This window comes from Equus przewalskii, chromosome 32, assembly GCF_037783145.1.
Source record: "Equus przewalskii isolate Varuska chromosome 32, EquPr2, whole genome shotgun sequence".
NCBI lineage: Eukaryota > Metazoa > Chordata > Mammalia > Perissodactyla > Equidae > Equus > Equus przewalskii.
In genome coordinates this window covers 1,091,282-1,107,889 of record NC_091862.1, presented here as the reverse complement: position 1 = coordinate 1,107,889, position 16,608 = coordinate 1,091,282, and the positions used below count along the sequence as shown (strand labels likewise).

General features: G+C 37.7%; 1 protein-coding gene across 27 annotated transcripts in view; it reads right to left on the bottom strand.

Moving 5' to 3' along the window:
- The window catches only part of WDR27 (WD repeat domain 27), a 213,997-nt gene that overhangs the window by 131,619 nt on the left and 65,770 nt on the right, over positions 1 to 16,608 (bottom strand). For all 27 annotated transcript variants that reach the window (XR_011535545.1, XR_011535543.1, XR_011535546.1 and 24 more), the window contains 2 exons: positions 7,970 to 8,067; positions 6,676 to 6,778 (listed from right to left, as the gene is read on the bottom strand). Coding sequence is in view for 11 of the 27 variants with exons in the window: in XM_070603052.1 (XP_070459153.1) it covers positions 6,676 to 6,778; positions 7,970 to 8,067 (201 nt within the window). In the remaining 16 variants the exon portion in view is untranslated. The remainder of the gene's footprint in view (positions 1 to 6,675; positions 6,779 to 7,969; positions 8,068 to 16,608) is intronic.

Below are 16,608 nucleotides of genomic sequence, written 5' to 3'. Positions count from 1 at the left end.
TGCTTCAATGACATGAGAATGCAAAATATCTCTTCAAGATCCTGATTTCATTCTTTTGGATAAATACCCAAGAGTGGGATAGCTGGATCACGCGGTTGCTCTATTTTTATTTTTTGAGGAACCTCCACACTGTGTTCCATAGAGACTCCACCAGTTCACAATCCCACCAACAGTGCACAAGGGTCCATTTTCTCCACATCCTCAAGGACACATGTTGGGTTTTGTTTTTTCGTTAATAACCCTTCTAACAGGTGTGACCTGATACCGATAGTGGTTTTGATTTGCATTTCTCTGATGATTAGGGATGTTGAGCATCATGTCACGTACGTATTGGCCATCCGTATGTCTTGTTTGGAGAAATGTCTATTCCAGCTGCCTGGGAACCACTGATCTTTATCTGATAATTTCCTCTACTGATGACATTTGCTGAAATCAATTACTTCATTTGACGTTGCAAGAGGGTAATTTTCTAATTCTGTCATTCTTCCCACTTGCCTGGAATTCTTCTCCAATAAAGAACTTTTCCTCTTCATATAGGGTATTTGGTTAACTTGAAATATAGTCCAAACAGAAAAGGCCAGACAAATGCTTAGTTCTTTCCCTTTAAAAGGCATGCTTCTGAGTAAGGAGTTGGTGCCCTAGTTTCTTCCAAATAGGGACCAATGAAGTTTTGTTTTATGTTTGTTTTTGTTTTGTTTTTAGTTATCCTTTTTGGAATGTCATTTAAAAGTTATGACAATTTAGATATATAACGTTTTAAAATCAATTACAGTCATTATTCTTCTGATGCTCAACTATGCCTTCTTTGGCCAATAGCCTTTGATGTTGCCTCCTGTGGCCTTATTATATGACTCCATTACTCTTCAATTTCTTCCTTTCTCTTTGGCATAAGACCTCCCTGGCTCATTCTGCAACAGACCTGAAACCAGCTAGTTATCCAGGGAACTCTGGTTTCCATTAGCGGAAAATGGCATTTGGTGGCTACGACGAGGATACTAAGGGTGGTGGCTGGAATGTCAATGCTTCTAAACATTTTCAGTGGCTGGAGCTGGAAATATCATCTTTCTTTATATTTGTACACCAGTTCCATGCTGTTTTAATTAGAGAGGCTTTCTAAATGTTTTAATAACTGGTAAAGCAAGTTCCCCCCAATATAAAGCTCTTTTTGACAGAGTGTCTTGACAATTGTTACTTGTTTATTCTTCCAAATAACTTTACAATAAAATTCTCTAGCTAGAGGGAAACCTAGCAGTATTTTTGTTGGGACAGTGTCAAATTTACAAATTACTTACAGGGAACTGACTTCTCTATGAGATTGAATCTTCCTATCCAAGAACAAGCTAAGACTTTGCATTTGTTCAAGTCTACATTTCTGGGGAAAAAATAAAGTTTTCTTCATATAGGTTTTGCAGAATTCTTGTTGAATTTATGCTTGAATATTTTATCTTTTTTAATGCTCTTCTAAATGGATTCCCTTCTTCATTATATCTTCTTATAGGTTATTGTTTTTATAAAGACCATTAAATTCCATACATTAATTTAAATCCTACTGTAAATACTTTCCTGGATTATTTTATTGTTCATAATGGCCATTAATTCTCTTAGGTTTCCCAGATATACAATCTTATCATATATGAATTAAGATAGTTTTAACTGTTCCTTTTCAATTATAATGTCTCTGCTTATGTTCTCCTGCCTAATTTCATAGGTAAATGCCTCCAATACTCTCTAAAATAGTAGTGGAATTAATGGGCCTTCTTGCTTTGTTCCCAACCATAGAATGATCTAATGTTTTCTCATAAGATGCTGGCATTTGAGCTGAGATAAGCACCTTATCATTTGAAAGAAGTATTCAAAGATCCCTTCTTTACTGGGTGTTTTATCATAAATGAATGTGGAATTTTGTTGAAATGTCTATTCTGCATATATGAAGATGGTCATACAATTCCTCTTTTTATATCAGTTAGTAATATGACACATTTATCAATAGATTTCTTGATATTGAACTATCTTTGAATTCCAAGAACATTGGTTTATGATAGATTATTGTTAATGCGCTGTCAGATCCTCTTTACACCTATTTCATTTAAGATTTTGAATTTATATTCATAAGTGACATGTAGCTTTTTTCTGAAATTTTATCAAGCTTGCATATCAGTTCATATTCACTTCAAAAATAACTTGGATGCTTTCCTTATTTATCTGAAACAGTTAAGTATCATTGAGACCATCTGATCTTTAAAAGTTTGGTAAAGTCCTCTGAGAAATCATCTGGACCTAATTCTTTCTTGCAGAGAAGGTCTTTGAAAATTTTTTCTGTTCCTTCTATGAAAACTGGCCTGTTAAATTTATTTTTCTTTTTGGGAAAGTTTTGATAAATTACATTTCCCAGTAGTTATCCATTTTATATAGACTTTCTTATTTATTTGCATAAATTGTGAAAAGCAGTCTCATGATTTTCGAAAGCTCCTCTGTTCCCCATTCTTTTCTCCTTGTGATTTCTTATTAATTATACATTTAGCTTTCTCTCTTTTTCAAAAATTTGGGTTAGCCAAGGTTTATTTTTCAGTTTACGTTTTTAAAAAATAAGCATTTTCATTTATTTATTAGTTCTACTGATTTTCTTTTTTCTAACTTAGTGTCTGCTTTTATCTCTATAAATTCCTTTCTTCTAACTTATTTTGTTTTTTTTCTGACTTCATAGTTAGATATTTAATTCATTTATTTTTTCTTTTCTTTAATTTGCATAAGTATTTAATGATTTAAATTTTGCTCCAAGCAGTGCTTCATCTGCTTTCCAAGAGACACTGAAATAGCATGTGAGAAATATCATTATTTTCAAGAAATGCTACAATTTCATTTTATTTTATATTTTTAAATGTTTAATAGAATTTTTATATCTAGGTAGAAGGAATGTTTTCTTTTTTACTTCATTACCAATTTATGGTTTGATTGCATTATAGTGAAAGAATGTTCTGTTTTGTTATTTTAATTTATTGAGCTTTTCTCTGTGGACTTATATATGGTCAATGATAATAGGTTTGATGTGTATTTGAAAAGAACCTGCCTGTCTTGTTGGCATACAAATATGGCTGTGCACATCTATAAGACAGTGCATTATTGATTATGCTACATAGGTTTCCTACAACTTCATAATTTTTGTGCACTTGCTCTGTGAGCACTGAGGTGGATGTGTTAAGTCTCCATTGTTAGTGTTTGGCTATCTATTGTTTCATTTCTTGTATTTCTGCTTTAGGAAATTTGCTATTCTGTTTATTTTCCTTGATGAGTAGATATTCATCTACTGTTATATTAGATCTATAACATGTTTTATATGACTTTTAAATGACATTCCAAAAGGATAACTAAAAACAAAACAAAATATATATATATATATATCGCTCTAATATAGATCTATTAGATATGTAACATGTAGATCTATATTAGATCTATAACAATAATGTAACATTTATTGTTACATTAACATCTATGTTATATTTTCATTGTGAATTTTTGCCTTTGGCATTATAAACTGTCTTTGCCTCGTTAATTTTGGAGGGTGTTGAATCATGCTTTGTGTGATATCAAAATCCTATAATCGGCTTTATTTTTATTTTCGCTTGCCTGATGTACACTTCCCATCTCTTTTTTTATCCTTTCTGGGCCACTTTGCGTTAGAGCATCTCTTGCATCAGCATAGACTCAGATTTTTTTTTCTTACCTATAAAATCCAATCTGAGAGTCTTTTTCTTTCAAAATATGAGTTTATTCTACTTGAACTCACTGATATGATGATTATTTTGATCTCAGTTCTGTTCTATTGCTTTATTTTTAATTATATTTATAATATAAACACAGAGAGAACCTTTCACTTTATGATCTATTTTATTTCCTCTTCTTTAGATATGTCTTTTTGCACCTATGAATATATGGATTTGTTTACTTATTTTTCTCCTTCATATTCTCTTTTTCCCTTATTGTGCTATCTGTAGTATCTACTTTCTTCTGTATTTATTTAAATTTGGTCTTTACTTCAGAAAATTTTTTTCTAACGCTTTCCTTGTATCAGTTTTCATTTCACATGTCCCTGTTGTCTAGTGATTTCATTTCTGAACTCTTCCGTTCCTGCTTTAGCTCCTCTGTTAGTAAAGTTTATGTATTTTCTTAATTTCCTTCAGCTTATTTGCAAATATATTGTTAGTTTTCATCTGTCAATAAAACACATTTTTCTGGTGTGGTCTCAGTGTCTGTGAGAATGTTTTTGGTTCATCCTCACCATTTTGTATTAATAAAAAGGACTGCCATATCCAGAAGTTGTATGACACACTGGACTAGAAAATAAGACATATAGGAGAAACAGAGATGGAATTAGATAGGCAGGTTGGAGACATACTTATATGCCACACATAAGATCCTGGTCTGTATTCCACGTGATATTAGAGAACCAGCAGAATATTAAAAGCAGAAAACCATCATGATCAGCCAGAATTTGTTTTCCAGCCATTGAAAGAAGTTTGTTACAGTCTTCCATTATGATTAAAGATGTTTCTTTTTCTTCTTAGAGTTAGATTACTTTTGCTTTATATATTTTGAAACTATGTTATTGGGTGCATACTGATTTAGAATTATGACATTTTCTATATAGATTGGCATCATTATCATTATTAAATGTCCTTCATTATCTCTAGTAATGCTTTAAGCCTTAAAGTCTACTTTACATTTAAGTATTCTCACATCATCTTCATTTCCCATCTCTCTACTTTAAATGTTTCTGTGTCTTCATACTCTTAATTTCAATTATTATATTTTTCAGCTGCACTCACATATACATTGAATAAAAGAAAATGATGATCAAAAATTTCAAGAAAATTCAACGTTTATAGTTGACTTACATTTGGCTCCTAAAAGAATAGATCCATAGTTAAGTTATCTCATGAATTTCTTAGATAATATACAAGTAGTGCTTAAGCCTTTGAAGCAAATAAGGATTTGATATTCTTCCTGAAAGCCAGGAAGCTATTATATAAAATAAGATGTTCTAAATGAGAATTTAATTTGATGGATGAATGTGAATAGTTAAGAGAATTTTGGCTACATTACCGGATACAGAGAAACAATTTAGAAAAAAAGAAACCCATTATTTGGTGTTGGTGTTGGTGTTGGCAGGGTCTTTGTTCAAAATTGCAAAACAAGTGTATCAAAAATGGTGGCATATAGTTCAGATTGTTGAGTAAATGTTACTTTAATCTTTTAAGTTGCTTTAATAAATTTGAAAATTATTTATTAGCTTCATGGTAGTCAAGTTTTAGAATACATTGTTTTCCTTGAAAAAACCTAAAGTATGCATTTCTACCCATTTTTCACATGAACAAACTACCTCATTTAGAGATGAGCTCAAGTATCTATCATAGCAGATAACAGAAACGTCATTGGAGCACCTTTAGTCAGATGCAAACTAGTAAACTTTTAGAATAACTCTTCCTGTTTAAAAATTTCATAAAATAGTTTTTCAGTATTCTTAAATTCCATTCTCACCTGTTAAAGTGAATAAGAAAAAATTTAGAAACATAAATCTGTCAGTTAAATTGCAAAGTGATTTTTTTTTCAAATAAACTTTATGATTTCCTCGAATCTTTGCACATTTCTTTAGGTCTTTTTTGTTTAGATAACCCTATCGACCAGTAGTGAGTTGGATTGTGTTCCCCAAAATGATACATCCAAGTCCTGACCCCCAGGGCCTGTGAACACAATCTCATCTGGAAGTGGGATCTCTGAGAGTCACTGCAGTTAAGGATCGTAAGATCAGTTTGCATTTAGGGTGTCCAGTGACCAGTCCTCGTAAGAGAAAGGAGAAGGGGATTTGATACCCACAGGGAAGATGGCCGTGTGAAGATGGAGGCGGAGACGGAGTGATAAGACCCAGGGCAAAGAACGCCCAGGACTGATGGCCGCCCCACCGTGGGAGAGGCCCGGAGCAGACGCTCCCGCAGAGCCTCCAGGAGGAACCAACTCTGCCCACATCTTGAGGTTAGACTTCTGGCCTCCACAACTGTGAGGAAACAGATTTCTGTTGCTTTAAGCTTCTAAGTTTGTGGTAATTTGTTACAGCGGCCCTAGAAAACTAACAGAAGACCTTTTTAAATATGTTAAAGACCGGTCGATATATTAGTATCCGTTCCAAATCAACCGCAAGATAGTGTGAGTGACGTGTAACATGTGTGGGCAGAGGGGGAGGAGGGGGAGGCGACGTCATTAAAACAAGCACGTTGTTCCCTAAGAGAGCTAAGAGGGACACTGCAGTTAGGCAGCTGCAGTCTGGGATCTTATATATTAATGTTATTATCTTGTAATTCGAAGGAAATGCAGCATGGAACGCAGCGTCTTTCACAGGGTAGGCCATTTGTGCAATGACAAATAAATGAATAAAGAAATGAATGAATGAGTGATTGATGTTTAAAGCATCATGCTTCACTAAAAAGCCCAGGAGGGCCTTTCATACCTTGCACATTATCGTTATTGAAATAGTGTGACTGTGTGAGAGTCTCACACACTGGCCAGTGGTCAAGCCTACAACAGATTTTTATCCCAACATGCAACCATATTAGCAGTGTCCAGAGGACTGAGCCCAGGATCCCTACAGCCAAAGACCAACCAGCACGCCACGGCTGCACATACGTGTCTGTCCTCAGCACCACAGGCCACGTATCGTCCACAGGGGCTAAAAGCAATCCGGCATGGATAGCCGCGGCTCGGATGACCTTCAAAACGGCGCTCACACCTGCGAGGAGAAAAAACAGCAGCAGGAAAAACATTTTTTAATTTTTAACACGTATTAGGAGAAAGATACTGATTTGTTGCTTTCCCTCACAAAAATGAGCAATCTAACAGTGAAGGGACAGTTTTATACCTGGGGATTATTACATGGTAAGCAGGTTATTCTGGAGATCTTTAAAAGTAATTAAAACTCTTTTCAAAATCATAAATTCACAAAGATGACCAAACTAACATTAAATGAAATTTTTATATATGAAGAATATTAAATGATTAACATATTTAAAATATAAAAGATCTTTAAGAATATGAAAACAAACCTTCCAAAATCATAAATTATTTGGATCAATGATTCAAAGACTTGTGGGAGGTGCTACCTTCCGTCAAGGCTGGTTAAGTTTCACAAACGACTATTTATAAAGTGCTATATAATATTTGTTTATTGTAAAAAATGACAGGGAATCGATGCTAGTTCTACTGAGAAAATCTTCAACACCTTTCAGGATAGCCAGAGGCTTCCTAAGAAAGCCTTCGCAAGCATCTGTCAGTGCTGGGCTGGGCTCCACGGGGCACGATGACACCAACAGCGCCCACGCCCAAGATGCCCATGGGTGGGTGACAGCTCCTCCTCTGGTCACACAGGTTGACTATGGGGGCCTTTATACTTGTTCAGTGATTAAGGAGGAGAGCAAAGACAGTCCACTAATTTTGCCCTTGTGAATACATATACATGCATACACACACATACGTATCTATAAATATTTATTATATTTTGCTATATATGTTATATATTGAGTGATTATTTGCCATAATATAATTATCAGAATAGATATATACACATATATACATATATGCGTGTGTGTGTGCACGTGCATGCATCGCTCTAGTTTAAGAATGTCCAGTTCCCTCCCTGTGTGTCTCTGACACTCAGGGTCCACATGTCACACATGGAGCAGAGGAAAGGGCGGCACCTATCATTTTACCATTCCACATTTATGTGACCTTTTTTGTATATAAATCAGACTTTTCTTAGATTGGTCCGTGTGAATAGATTCACCACAACCTTGTCATATGTGGAAGAAAAGAGATCAAACTGAGTTTATCGATAAAGCTAAGTGCTTCGGGAGTTTTCATAAAAACACGTTTTACACGGCTCCTCTAACCCCCCAGCTGCAGGCTGTGAACAGGATGGCCCTACCTCAGGGTCCGCAAGTCCCACAGTCTCATCCCATCACCGACGGCGGTAGTTGCAAAAAGATTATAGACCTGAGACTGCTGGCTCGTAAATGACGATCCCTATAATTGTAAGGGGGAAAATCAGGATGTACTTTTTAAATGCTGAATAAACATCACATGAATGATATCTAACAACACTGAATCCAAAGTAAGAAATCAACACAAACTTTTTCTCTTCTTTACAATAATTTCAGAATTGGACTCCAAAAACATCCATATGAGTAACCACTAACAGTACAGTTTGACCCTAACAATTATTGATATATGTATTCTCTATGTGTAAAATGCCACTGAAAGTTACAGAACTACAAATGGTAAAAGATTAAAAGACTAGGATATTAATATACCAAAATTTATTTTTATAGATCATAATCTATATTAAATGAATTACCTGAAAGATGCCCTTCATAAGGCATTTGAAGTTTGAGGCCAGTTATTGATCTGACGATTATCAAACTAAGACACTCTGAGCAGCCTCCTGTGCGACGACTCAGGTGAAACCCAGGTGTGTCACCTCGGACGCTGACCCTTGGAGGGTCTGTCTCTGATCCGAGCACCGAGGCACTCTGGCGTGCTTACCTCCCCACACCGCTGTAGTGATTTAAAATGTCTCACAGGTTGGAACTGAACTGCACTCCACTCACAGAACCATTTGGCCCCAAACGTTACCTAAATATATTGTGGTTCATAATGATTTCCATCTTCCTTCCACGTCAAGAATATTCAACAAATTAAGACAAATGTAATGAACAATATCTATATCCATAAGCATTTATGCTTAAAGTGTACACATACCTGGAAGTGGTTCTTCATTTACAAACAGGAAATAAAGCTCCACATAAATTCAATAACAGCAGTAACAAACTAATATATACATGAGTTTTCACTCTGTGTCAGACAGCATTCTAAACACCTTACCTTTCATCCCCTCAACAAACCTATGAAGTATAAACTATTTTATACTCATTTTCAGGTGAGAAACAAGACACACAGAGGGGTCCACTCACTGCCACACAGCTATTAAGGTCGACACAGTTTAGTGTGCCACAAACTGGGGCTAGGTTAGGATACTTGATGACTCATAATATGGCATACAAATGATTCAACAAACATTCAGAGATCATCTACGAAATGTTGGGCCCTTTGCAAGGCACTGAGTATAAAAAGAAGAAAACAGAGATCTAGTTAAACGGAAAGACAGAGAGATGATTGCACAGCTGCAATACCTTACAACATTGCTAGTTTCTTGAAGCTGAACAGTAAAAAACTGAATAGAACAGAAACAAAATACAATGGTCAAAACATTCAAGGGAAAAAAAAGAGAATTAAAAAACATTTTGATCAGTGCAATAGAGGCTAAGGAAGAAGAAATGAAGAAGGAAAGAAAATTCATGAGAAATAGAAGGTGCAGAAGTTTTTATAAAAGGCGGAAGAGAAAGCACACAATAAGATCAAATGTATGAGTGATCATAATAATTGCAAACACACTAAACTCAGCAAGTAAAAGAGAGAAGAGAGTCTTAGGTTAGAATTCAAGAAAAACACTTAAAACATCTTATTTTTAAAGGTTGAATGTGAAGGGTGTGAAGCATATCTGAAGGAAAAAGAGTAAGGTTGATGAAGTACTAGAAAAAATAGATATAAAGGAAAGAACACCTAACTAGAAATAGTTTCTAAAAATGATAAAAGGAACAACCAAACTTGAAAATACAAGTCTGAGCTTAAATATACCTAACAATATGGCCTGAAGACACATAAAGCAGAAATTAACAGAATTATAAGAAGAAATTGACAAGATTACAATCATAGAGGGAGATGATAATACATTTACTAATTTAAAAAAGTCAGGCATATAAAAAATTAGAAAAACTTGAATAATTTGAATACAGTTAATAAGGTTGGGCCAAACAACATCTATGTAGACATGGACTCAATCGTTAGCAAGAACACGTTCTTTTCATGCACACATGTAATATCTATAAAAATGAACCAGAGGGGCCGGCCCGGCGGCACAGTGCTTAAGTTCATGCGCTCCACTTTGGTGGCCTGGAGTTCGCAGTTTTGAATCCCAGGCACAGACCAAGGCACTGCTCATCAAGCCATGCTGTGGCAGGCATCCCACATATAAAGCAGAGGGAGATGGGCACAGATGTTAGCTCAGCGACAATCTTCCTCCGCAAAAAGAGGAGGATTGGCGACAGATGTTATCTCAGGGCCGATCTTCTTCACAAAAAAACAAACAAAAATGAACCAGAGAGCCAAGTTTCTCAATGAATACAAAAAAATCTCAACAGATACCAAGAAAATCAGTGTTATAGAGAAAATGTGCTCTGAACACAATGCCATAAAATTAGAAATCAGTAACAAAAAAGGTTACCAAAAATGAGCTCATACATGTGGAAATCTAAAAGCACACATCTAAATAAAGCCTAGGTTAAAAAATTAGTAATGAAAATTAGAAAATATTTAGTGCTAAATAATAAAAATACCACATGCTAAAACTGGCAGGGTACAACTAAAGTAGTATTCAGAGGGAAATTTATAGGCTTAAATACACATATTAGAAATGTATAAAAATGGAATAATTTATACATATAATGTAGAGCAAAAAGTGGGTCGCAAGGAGATAGGTACAATTTGGTGCCATTATGTAAAAGATGCAACACATTAAACAATGCCGTATATATTTCTGAATGAATACTAAGGAAAGATTCACCTCAAATTCAATAGTCATTATCAAGGAAGAATGAGAGAGGGGGATAGAGGGTAGAGTTTTATCCTCATCAACAATAATTTTATTAAAAAAAACACAGCAAGATCTAAAGGTAATGAAGTAATACATTTTAAAGAGTTCATATCAATTTAAGTGACTATTATTTCTGAAAGTCTAAAGTTCTGTGTGATAAAAGAGTTTCAGGGGGCTGGCCCGGTGGTGCAGTCGTTAAGTGCGCACATTCCACTTCCCAGCCGCCCAGGGTTCACCGGTTCGGATCCCGGGAGCAGACGTGGCACCGCTCATCAAGCCATGCTGTGGCAGGCGTCCCACATATAAAGTAGAGGAATATGGGCACGGATGTTAGCTCAGGGCCAGCCTTCCTCAGCAAAAGGAGGATTGGCAGCAGATGTTAGCTCAGGGCTAATCTTCCTCAAAAAAACAAACAGTTTCATTAAAAAACTGGGTAAACCCTTACATACTTTTCAGTTTTTCAATTCATATTAGCTGTCTAGTGTTCAAAATGTGCATCACAAAAAAATGCAAATATCTTATTTTGACACAGAAAAATGAATAATAGCTAGTCAAGTTTTAAAAATATATAAAGAAAAAACACCTGCTATGATTTTCAGAGATACCAAGAAATCATAAAAGGTTTAGGTATTTTCATTCTGAAAATAAGCCAATTGATGATATAAAACATGGTTTAAAACTAGGATAGTACGGCCCTCACTTTTTGATGTGTACAGTCCTCTCGTTAACGTGATGATTAAATGAGTTAAATTCTGATGTCCAACATTTAAAGACAATGATGGGGTGATTCTCAGAAGAGATCATTTTAATGACTGTGCACCAAGATGCCAGCCAAACAGCATTACTGATGCATGACGAATGTGGCTACACTTGCTACCAAGCTTTAAAAAGAATCAGAAATGACCTATTTTATATTTTACTGGAAACACAGCTTTTGGGCCAATTATGATATGTGCTTCTCCTGAATCTGGACTCACAGGACGACAGCTCATGAGCAGCGGCCCCCATATGGCTGTGGTTAGTTGGAGCACTTCAATGTATGTGTGTAACTGGACAAGAATTTAAGAGAAGTCTGAAAAAACAAGCTATTAAAACATAGCGTGAACCCTTGTAACCCAACACTCCTTCCCTCTCATTCCATCGCATACATTCAGATGTTCATTTTCAGGAAGTAAGACCAGTTATTTTCCCATTGAAAACCTCAGGACTATTTTTCCTAATATAACACCTCTCATCCAAAAGCACACCACAACGATTCCCAAAATATCACAATCATCACTCAAAGACCACATCGATTTGAGGTAGACGCGGCTTCTGTTCAGTCACTGCATAAGCTGCTATGTGATGGAGAAAAAATTTTAAGCAGTTTCCTAAAGCAAATGCATTAAAACTCTTAACAAAAAGACATGAGGTTTTAAGAGAGGAATTCTCCCTGAATTGGCATCCTAGATAGTCTCTCTGTCACCCATATCTACACAACAGCAGCTCATCACAGGCCTGCCTTGTAGCAACAGTCTTCACAGAAGCATCTAGAAGGAAATTTCCCAGGCCTTCTTTCAGGCACACCCCGAATGTAGGACGCTGTCTCCGAGAGCCAGTTCCGACTGCCCAGGTGTCCATCAGGATGGAGACACCTCCTCCCACCTCACACCGCTGTCTGAAAACAGGTTACGTGACAAGCCACGGCCCAGCCCTCCCGCCTGGACTGTGGCAGTGGCCCCTGACTTGCCCCTGTGCCCTGCCCCCTTGAGTCCATTGTCGAGACATCGGCCACAGAGCCAGGCAGGAGCCGAAGCCACAGCACATATCTGAGGAGAGTGAGTTCAGTCTAAAGAACCGTCCTGTGACGCTCTTCCCTCCTGAAAGAGTGAGGACATGCAAGACGGCAGGTGCAGGATGCACCAGCACTGTGGGGCCGGGGACATGTGGAACAGAAGCTGGTACTGGGGTCTCTGAGCTTGGAGGAGGAGCCCCCGAGACCCCTGAGGGGAGGCCCTGCCTGGCTGTTGCTGCTGCTCAGGGTGGGGGTGCAGAGCCCCTGATTCTGCAAGATCGAAAATCTGAACATTGGATTTAGCCACTGCTTCTGGGAAGCAGGTGAAGCAGCACCGTATGTCAGGAGCAGGAGGAGAATCGGAAGCAGCAAGTCCCTTCTTCCTTCTCGAGCCGGGCCCCTTATATCCTATGCAATTAGGGCGAACAGCTAGCAAAGGAGAAACAGCGTTGCAGAGCCCCAGTGTACCCTCGCAGAGCAGGGCATGGAGCATGGGCGCAAGTCCTGCACAGCTGGGCGCAAACCTCCCCAGCTGGGTGCAAACCTTCACAGCGAGAGTGCAAACTCTCACAGCTAGAGTGCAAACTCTCACAGCTGGGATGCAAACCTTCACAGCTAGGGTGCAAACTTTCACAGCTAGAGTGCAAACTCTCACAGCTGGGGGGCAAACCTTCACAGCTAGAGAGCAAACTCTCACAGCTGGGGTGCCAACCTTCACCTCTGGTGTGCAATCCTTCACAGCTGAGGTGCCAGCCCTTCGCAGCTGGGATACAAGCCCTTCATGGCTGGGGCACTCACCGTCAGAGTTGGGACCCCAGGGGGCACAATTTTCCGGTTCCCAATGTCTGCCTGTGCACATCTGCACGTCACTCACACACACTCGCTTGAAGCCTTGTGAGGTCACTGACTCTCCTGCTGCACCTTCACGACAGCAGCCCCTGCACCCAGAATAAAACAAAACATCTGGCCAAGGCCTACAAGCCCAAAGGGCCGTCCCCTGTCCCCAGTCAGGGCTCCTGAGGTCCAACTCTGCCTCCCTCAACTTTGCCACATGGGTCCCAAGCATGATGACCTACTTCCTGAACGCCGACCCCCAACGCACAGCTGGCTCCCTTCCCTACTTCACATACCTGCGCCCACATCCCCTCATCAGAGACGGTTCCCCAGAGGAGCCCACACACAGGGCATCTGACACTGTATGAACCCACCTGATTCTTTCTTTTCAGAGTACAAATTCCTCAAGGGTAAGTACTTGCTCTCTTGTTCTGTCACATATCCCAGTACCTGGAACAGTGGCAGGTGCAGAGTGGCCGCTAATAGACATGCTTAAATGAATTCGTTAATAGATAAGTTAGTACACACATACACATGTACACACATGCATGCACACATATGCAGGCATATACATACACACCCCAGCTGTGAAGAGCGTGCACCTCGTGGTGCACACGTACAATATATGTACACACACGTGGATAAACATGCATGCTCACAAACACACATGTATATGTGCATATGCACATGCATACGCGTGCATGTACATACATATACTCGTACATATGCCTATGTGCCTGCATATGTACACATATATATAGATACACATACATGGATACACATACGTGTGTGTGCATATGTACACACACACACCAGCTTTAAGGTAGGAGAAGCTGAAATGAGCACTGACAAATTTAGTTATGTTGTTAAATTAGGAGCAGATATTGAATTAATGGCTCAGCCCCAGGGTGGTCTGCAACCACCTTACCACCTGGGGTTATTTTAATTGAATTCTTATAAAGATAAAAGAGAAGAACTTAGAAAACCGAATCTTGGTAAAACTTAATATCCTCAAAGTTTCAGGCAAAATCTGCTATTACTTATTTTTTTATCAGTGCTATAAAAACAGGAAGTGTTTAAAGGAAATAACTCTTTTTTATGGTGCGTTTTCTCAAAGGATCGCTGTGCGTTGTTCACGTCACGTAAGAAAGCGTGAGTCCAGTTAAACACAGACTTCGCTAATCTTCACAGGACAGAATAAAGGTTTCCATCCTCATTGCTCTCGTGGACTCTTTCATATCATTTCATGGTGCTTATAATAGCCAGCTTTGAATAAAAGCCATCCACGTCCACATCTATAACCTTCTATGTTGCGATTTCTTTGAAAGTAGAAGTCATATCTAATTCATCTGATTTTCCACTGCAGGTAGCAAATTCCTGTACATTTATCCTTAACACTCATGGCTACAAAGGAATTGTGTGAAATTAGGTGCATTTGAATGGTAAGAGTTTTCTAAGGAGTGCCCATTTAGCCTTTATAAATTTATATTTAAAAAATAAGAATAATAGTTTGCATTTAATGAACTTAGCATGTGCTAAGACAGTTATGTACATTATTGTATTTATTCCTTATAACAGAGAAAAGTATTGAGTGCAAAAGGTTAAAAAATCTTCTATTATGAAATGGGAACAGAGAGGAAGGGAAACAAGATCTTTTCAAGATAGCAGACAAAATGGCATCACGTTATTTTTCAAAATAAAATAGCTTCTCTTGAAAACAGGAGAAAAACTGATAAGTTTAAAAGAATTGTCTTTACCACTATTTTGAAGCTAGGGCTTTGTTTCCTATATTATAAGTAAAAAAGCATTTAAAACTCCAAAGTTATATTTTGCATTTGAAACTTAAACAGCTGAAATAATTTAAAACAAGTTTTGGGACCAAATTGCAAAAAAGATCTCAGAATGAGCTCAAAGATGCTAATTTTCATTCTAGACCAAGTTTTTATGACTCTGTGATAAACCCTCAAAAAATAAAGGATAGAACAACTAATAGAAAAAGAAAATAGGGATTTATAATGGAGATGCTTCCAGAGAATTTTCTACACTCAAAAAACGGTGATGAGGGGCTGGCCCCTTGGCCGAGTGGTTAAGTTCACGCACTCCGCTGCATGCGGCCCAGTGTTTCATTGGTTCGAATCCTGGGCGTGGACATGGCACTGCTCATCAGGCCACGCTGAGGCAGCGTCCCACATGCCACAACTAGAAGGACCCACAACGAAGAATATACAACTATGTACTGGGGGGCTTCGGGGAGAAAAAGGAAAAAAATAAAATCTTAAAAAAAAAAAAAAAAAAAACGGTGATGAGGGGGCCAATGCGGTGGCATAGAAGGTAAGTTCGCATGTTCCGCTTCAGAGGCCCGGGGTTCACCCATTTGGATCCCGGGCACAGACCTACACACCACCTATCAAGCCATGCTGTGGCAGCATCCCACATATAAAGCAGAGGAAGATGGGCACAGATGTTAGCTCAGGGCTTATCTTCCTCCAGCAAAAAATAAAATTTTTACATCAATAAAAGTGAAATTTAAAAAAAAAATGATGATCATGATGATGATAATCAGCTTTGAAATGATTGCCTTTAGTAAAAGTCATGTACAATAAATTCAAAAATTAAATGAACAAAGAACTCTTTTTCTAATAATTCATAAAACTTTAGAGGTAAGAACTAGCATGTGTCAGAAAGCCTGGTAATAAATATGTTTCAAATGTAACATTTACGACATTAAAGGAACATCACACGAGAGATTTATATTTATCTTCATGACAAACATTTTAACTCAAGAACGGCAACATTTGGTAAGTTAAGTCAATTCTCACTGAATTTATTAACTAAAGACTCAGAAATTCTAGGAAAACTCACCAAACATACAACTTCATCACACGTCAAGAGACACTTGAATGTTAGAAATCTTTATCTTCAGATGAATTTTATATATTGCATTTTGAGGATAATACATTAAACATTTTTTTATTAAGTGCATTAAACATTTTTAAATGCTATTCATCAAAATTTCATCCCTAAAATCTATATGCTGACAAGTCTTTTCAAGAAACCCACTGTGCTTGCGTTTGCATCTCATCTGCTGCATAAAGCATTGTATTCTTTTCTTCTGTGGGTGAGTTAGCTGTGATCCCATCAGCAAATACTGAGAGAGCAGATTCTAGGTATAGACGATCGATCGATTGTTCCAGGTGCCACAAAGGCCACTGAAACACCAGCCTGCACTGAAGTGTCTGAAGTCGAA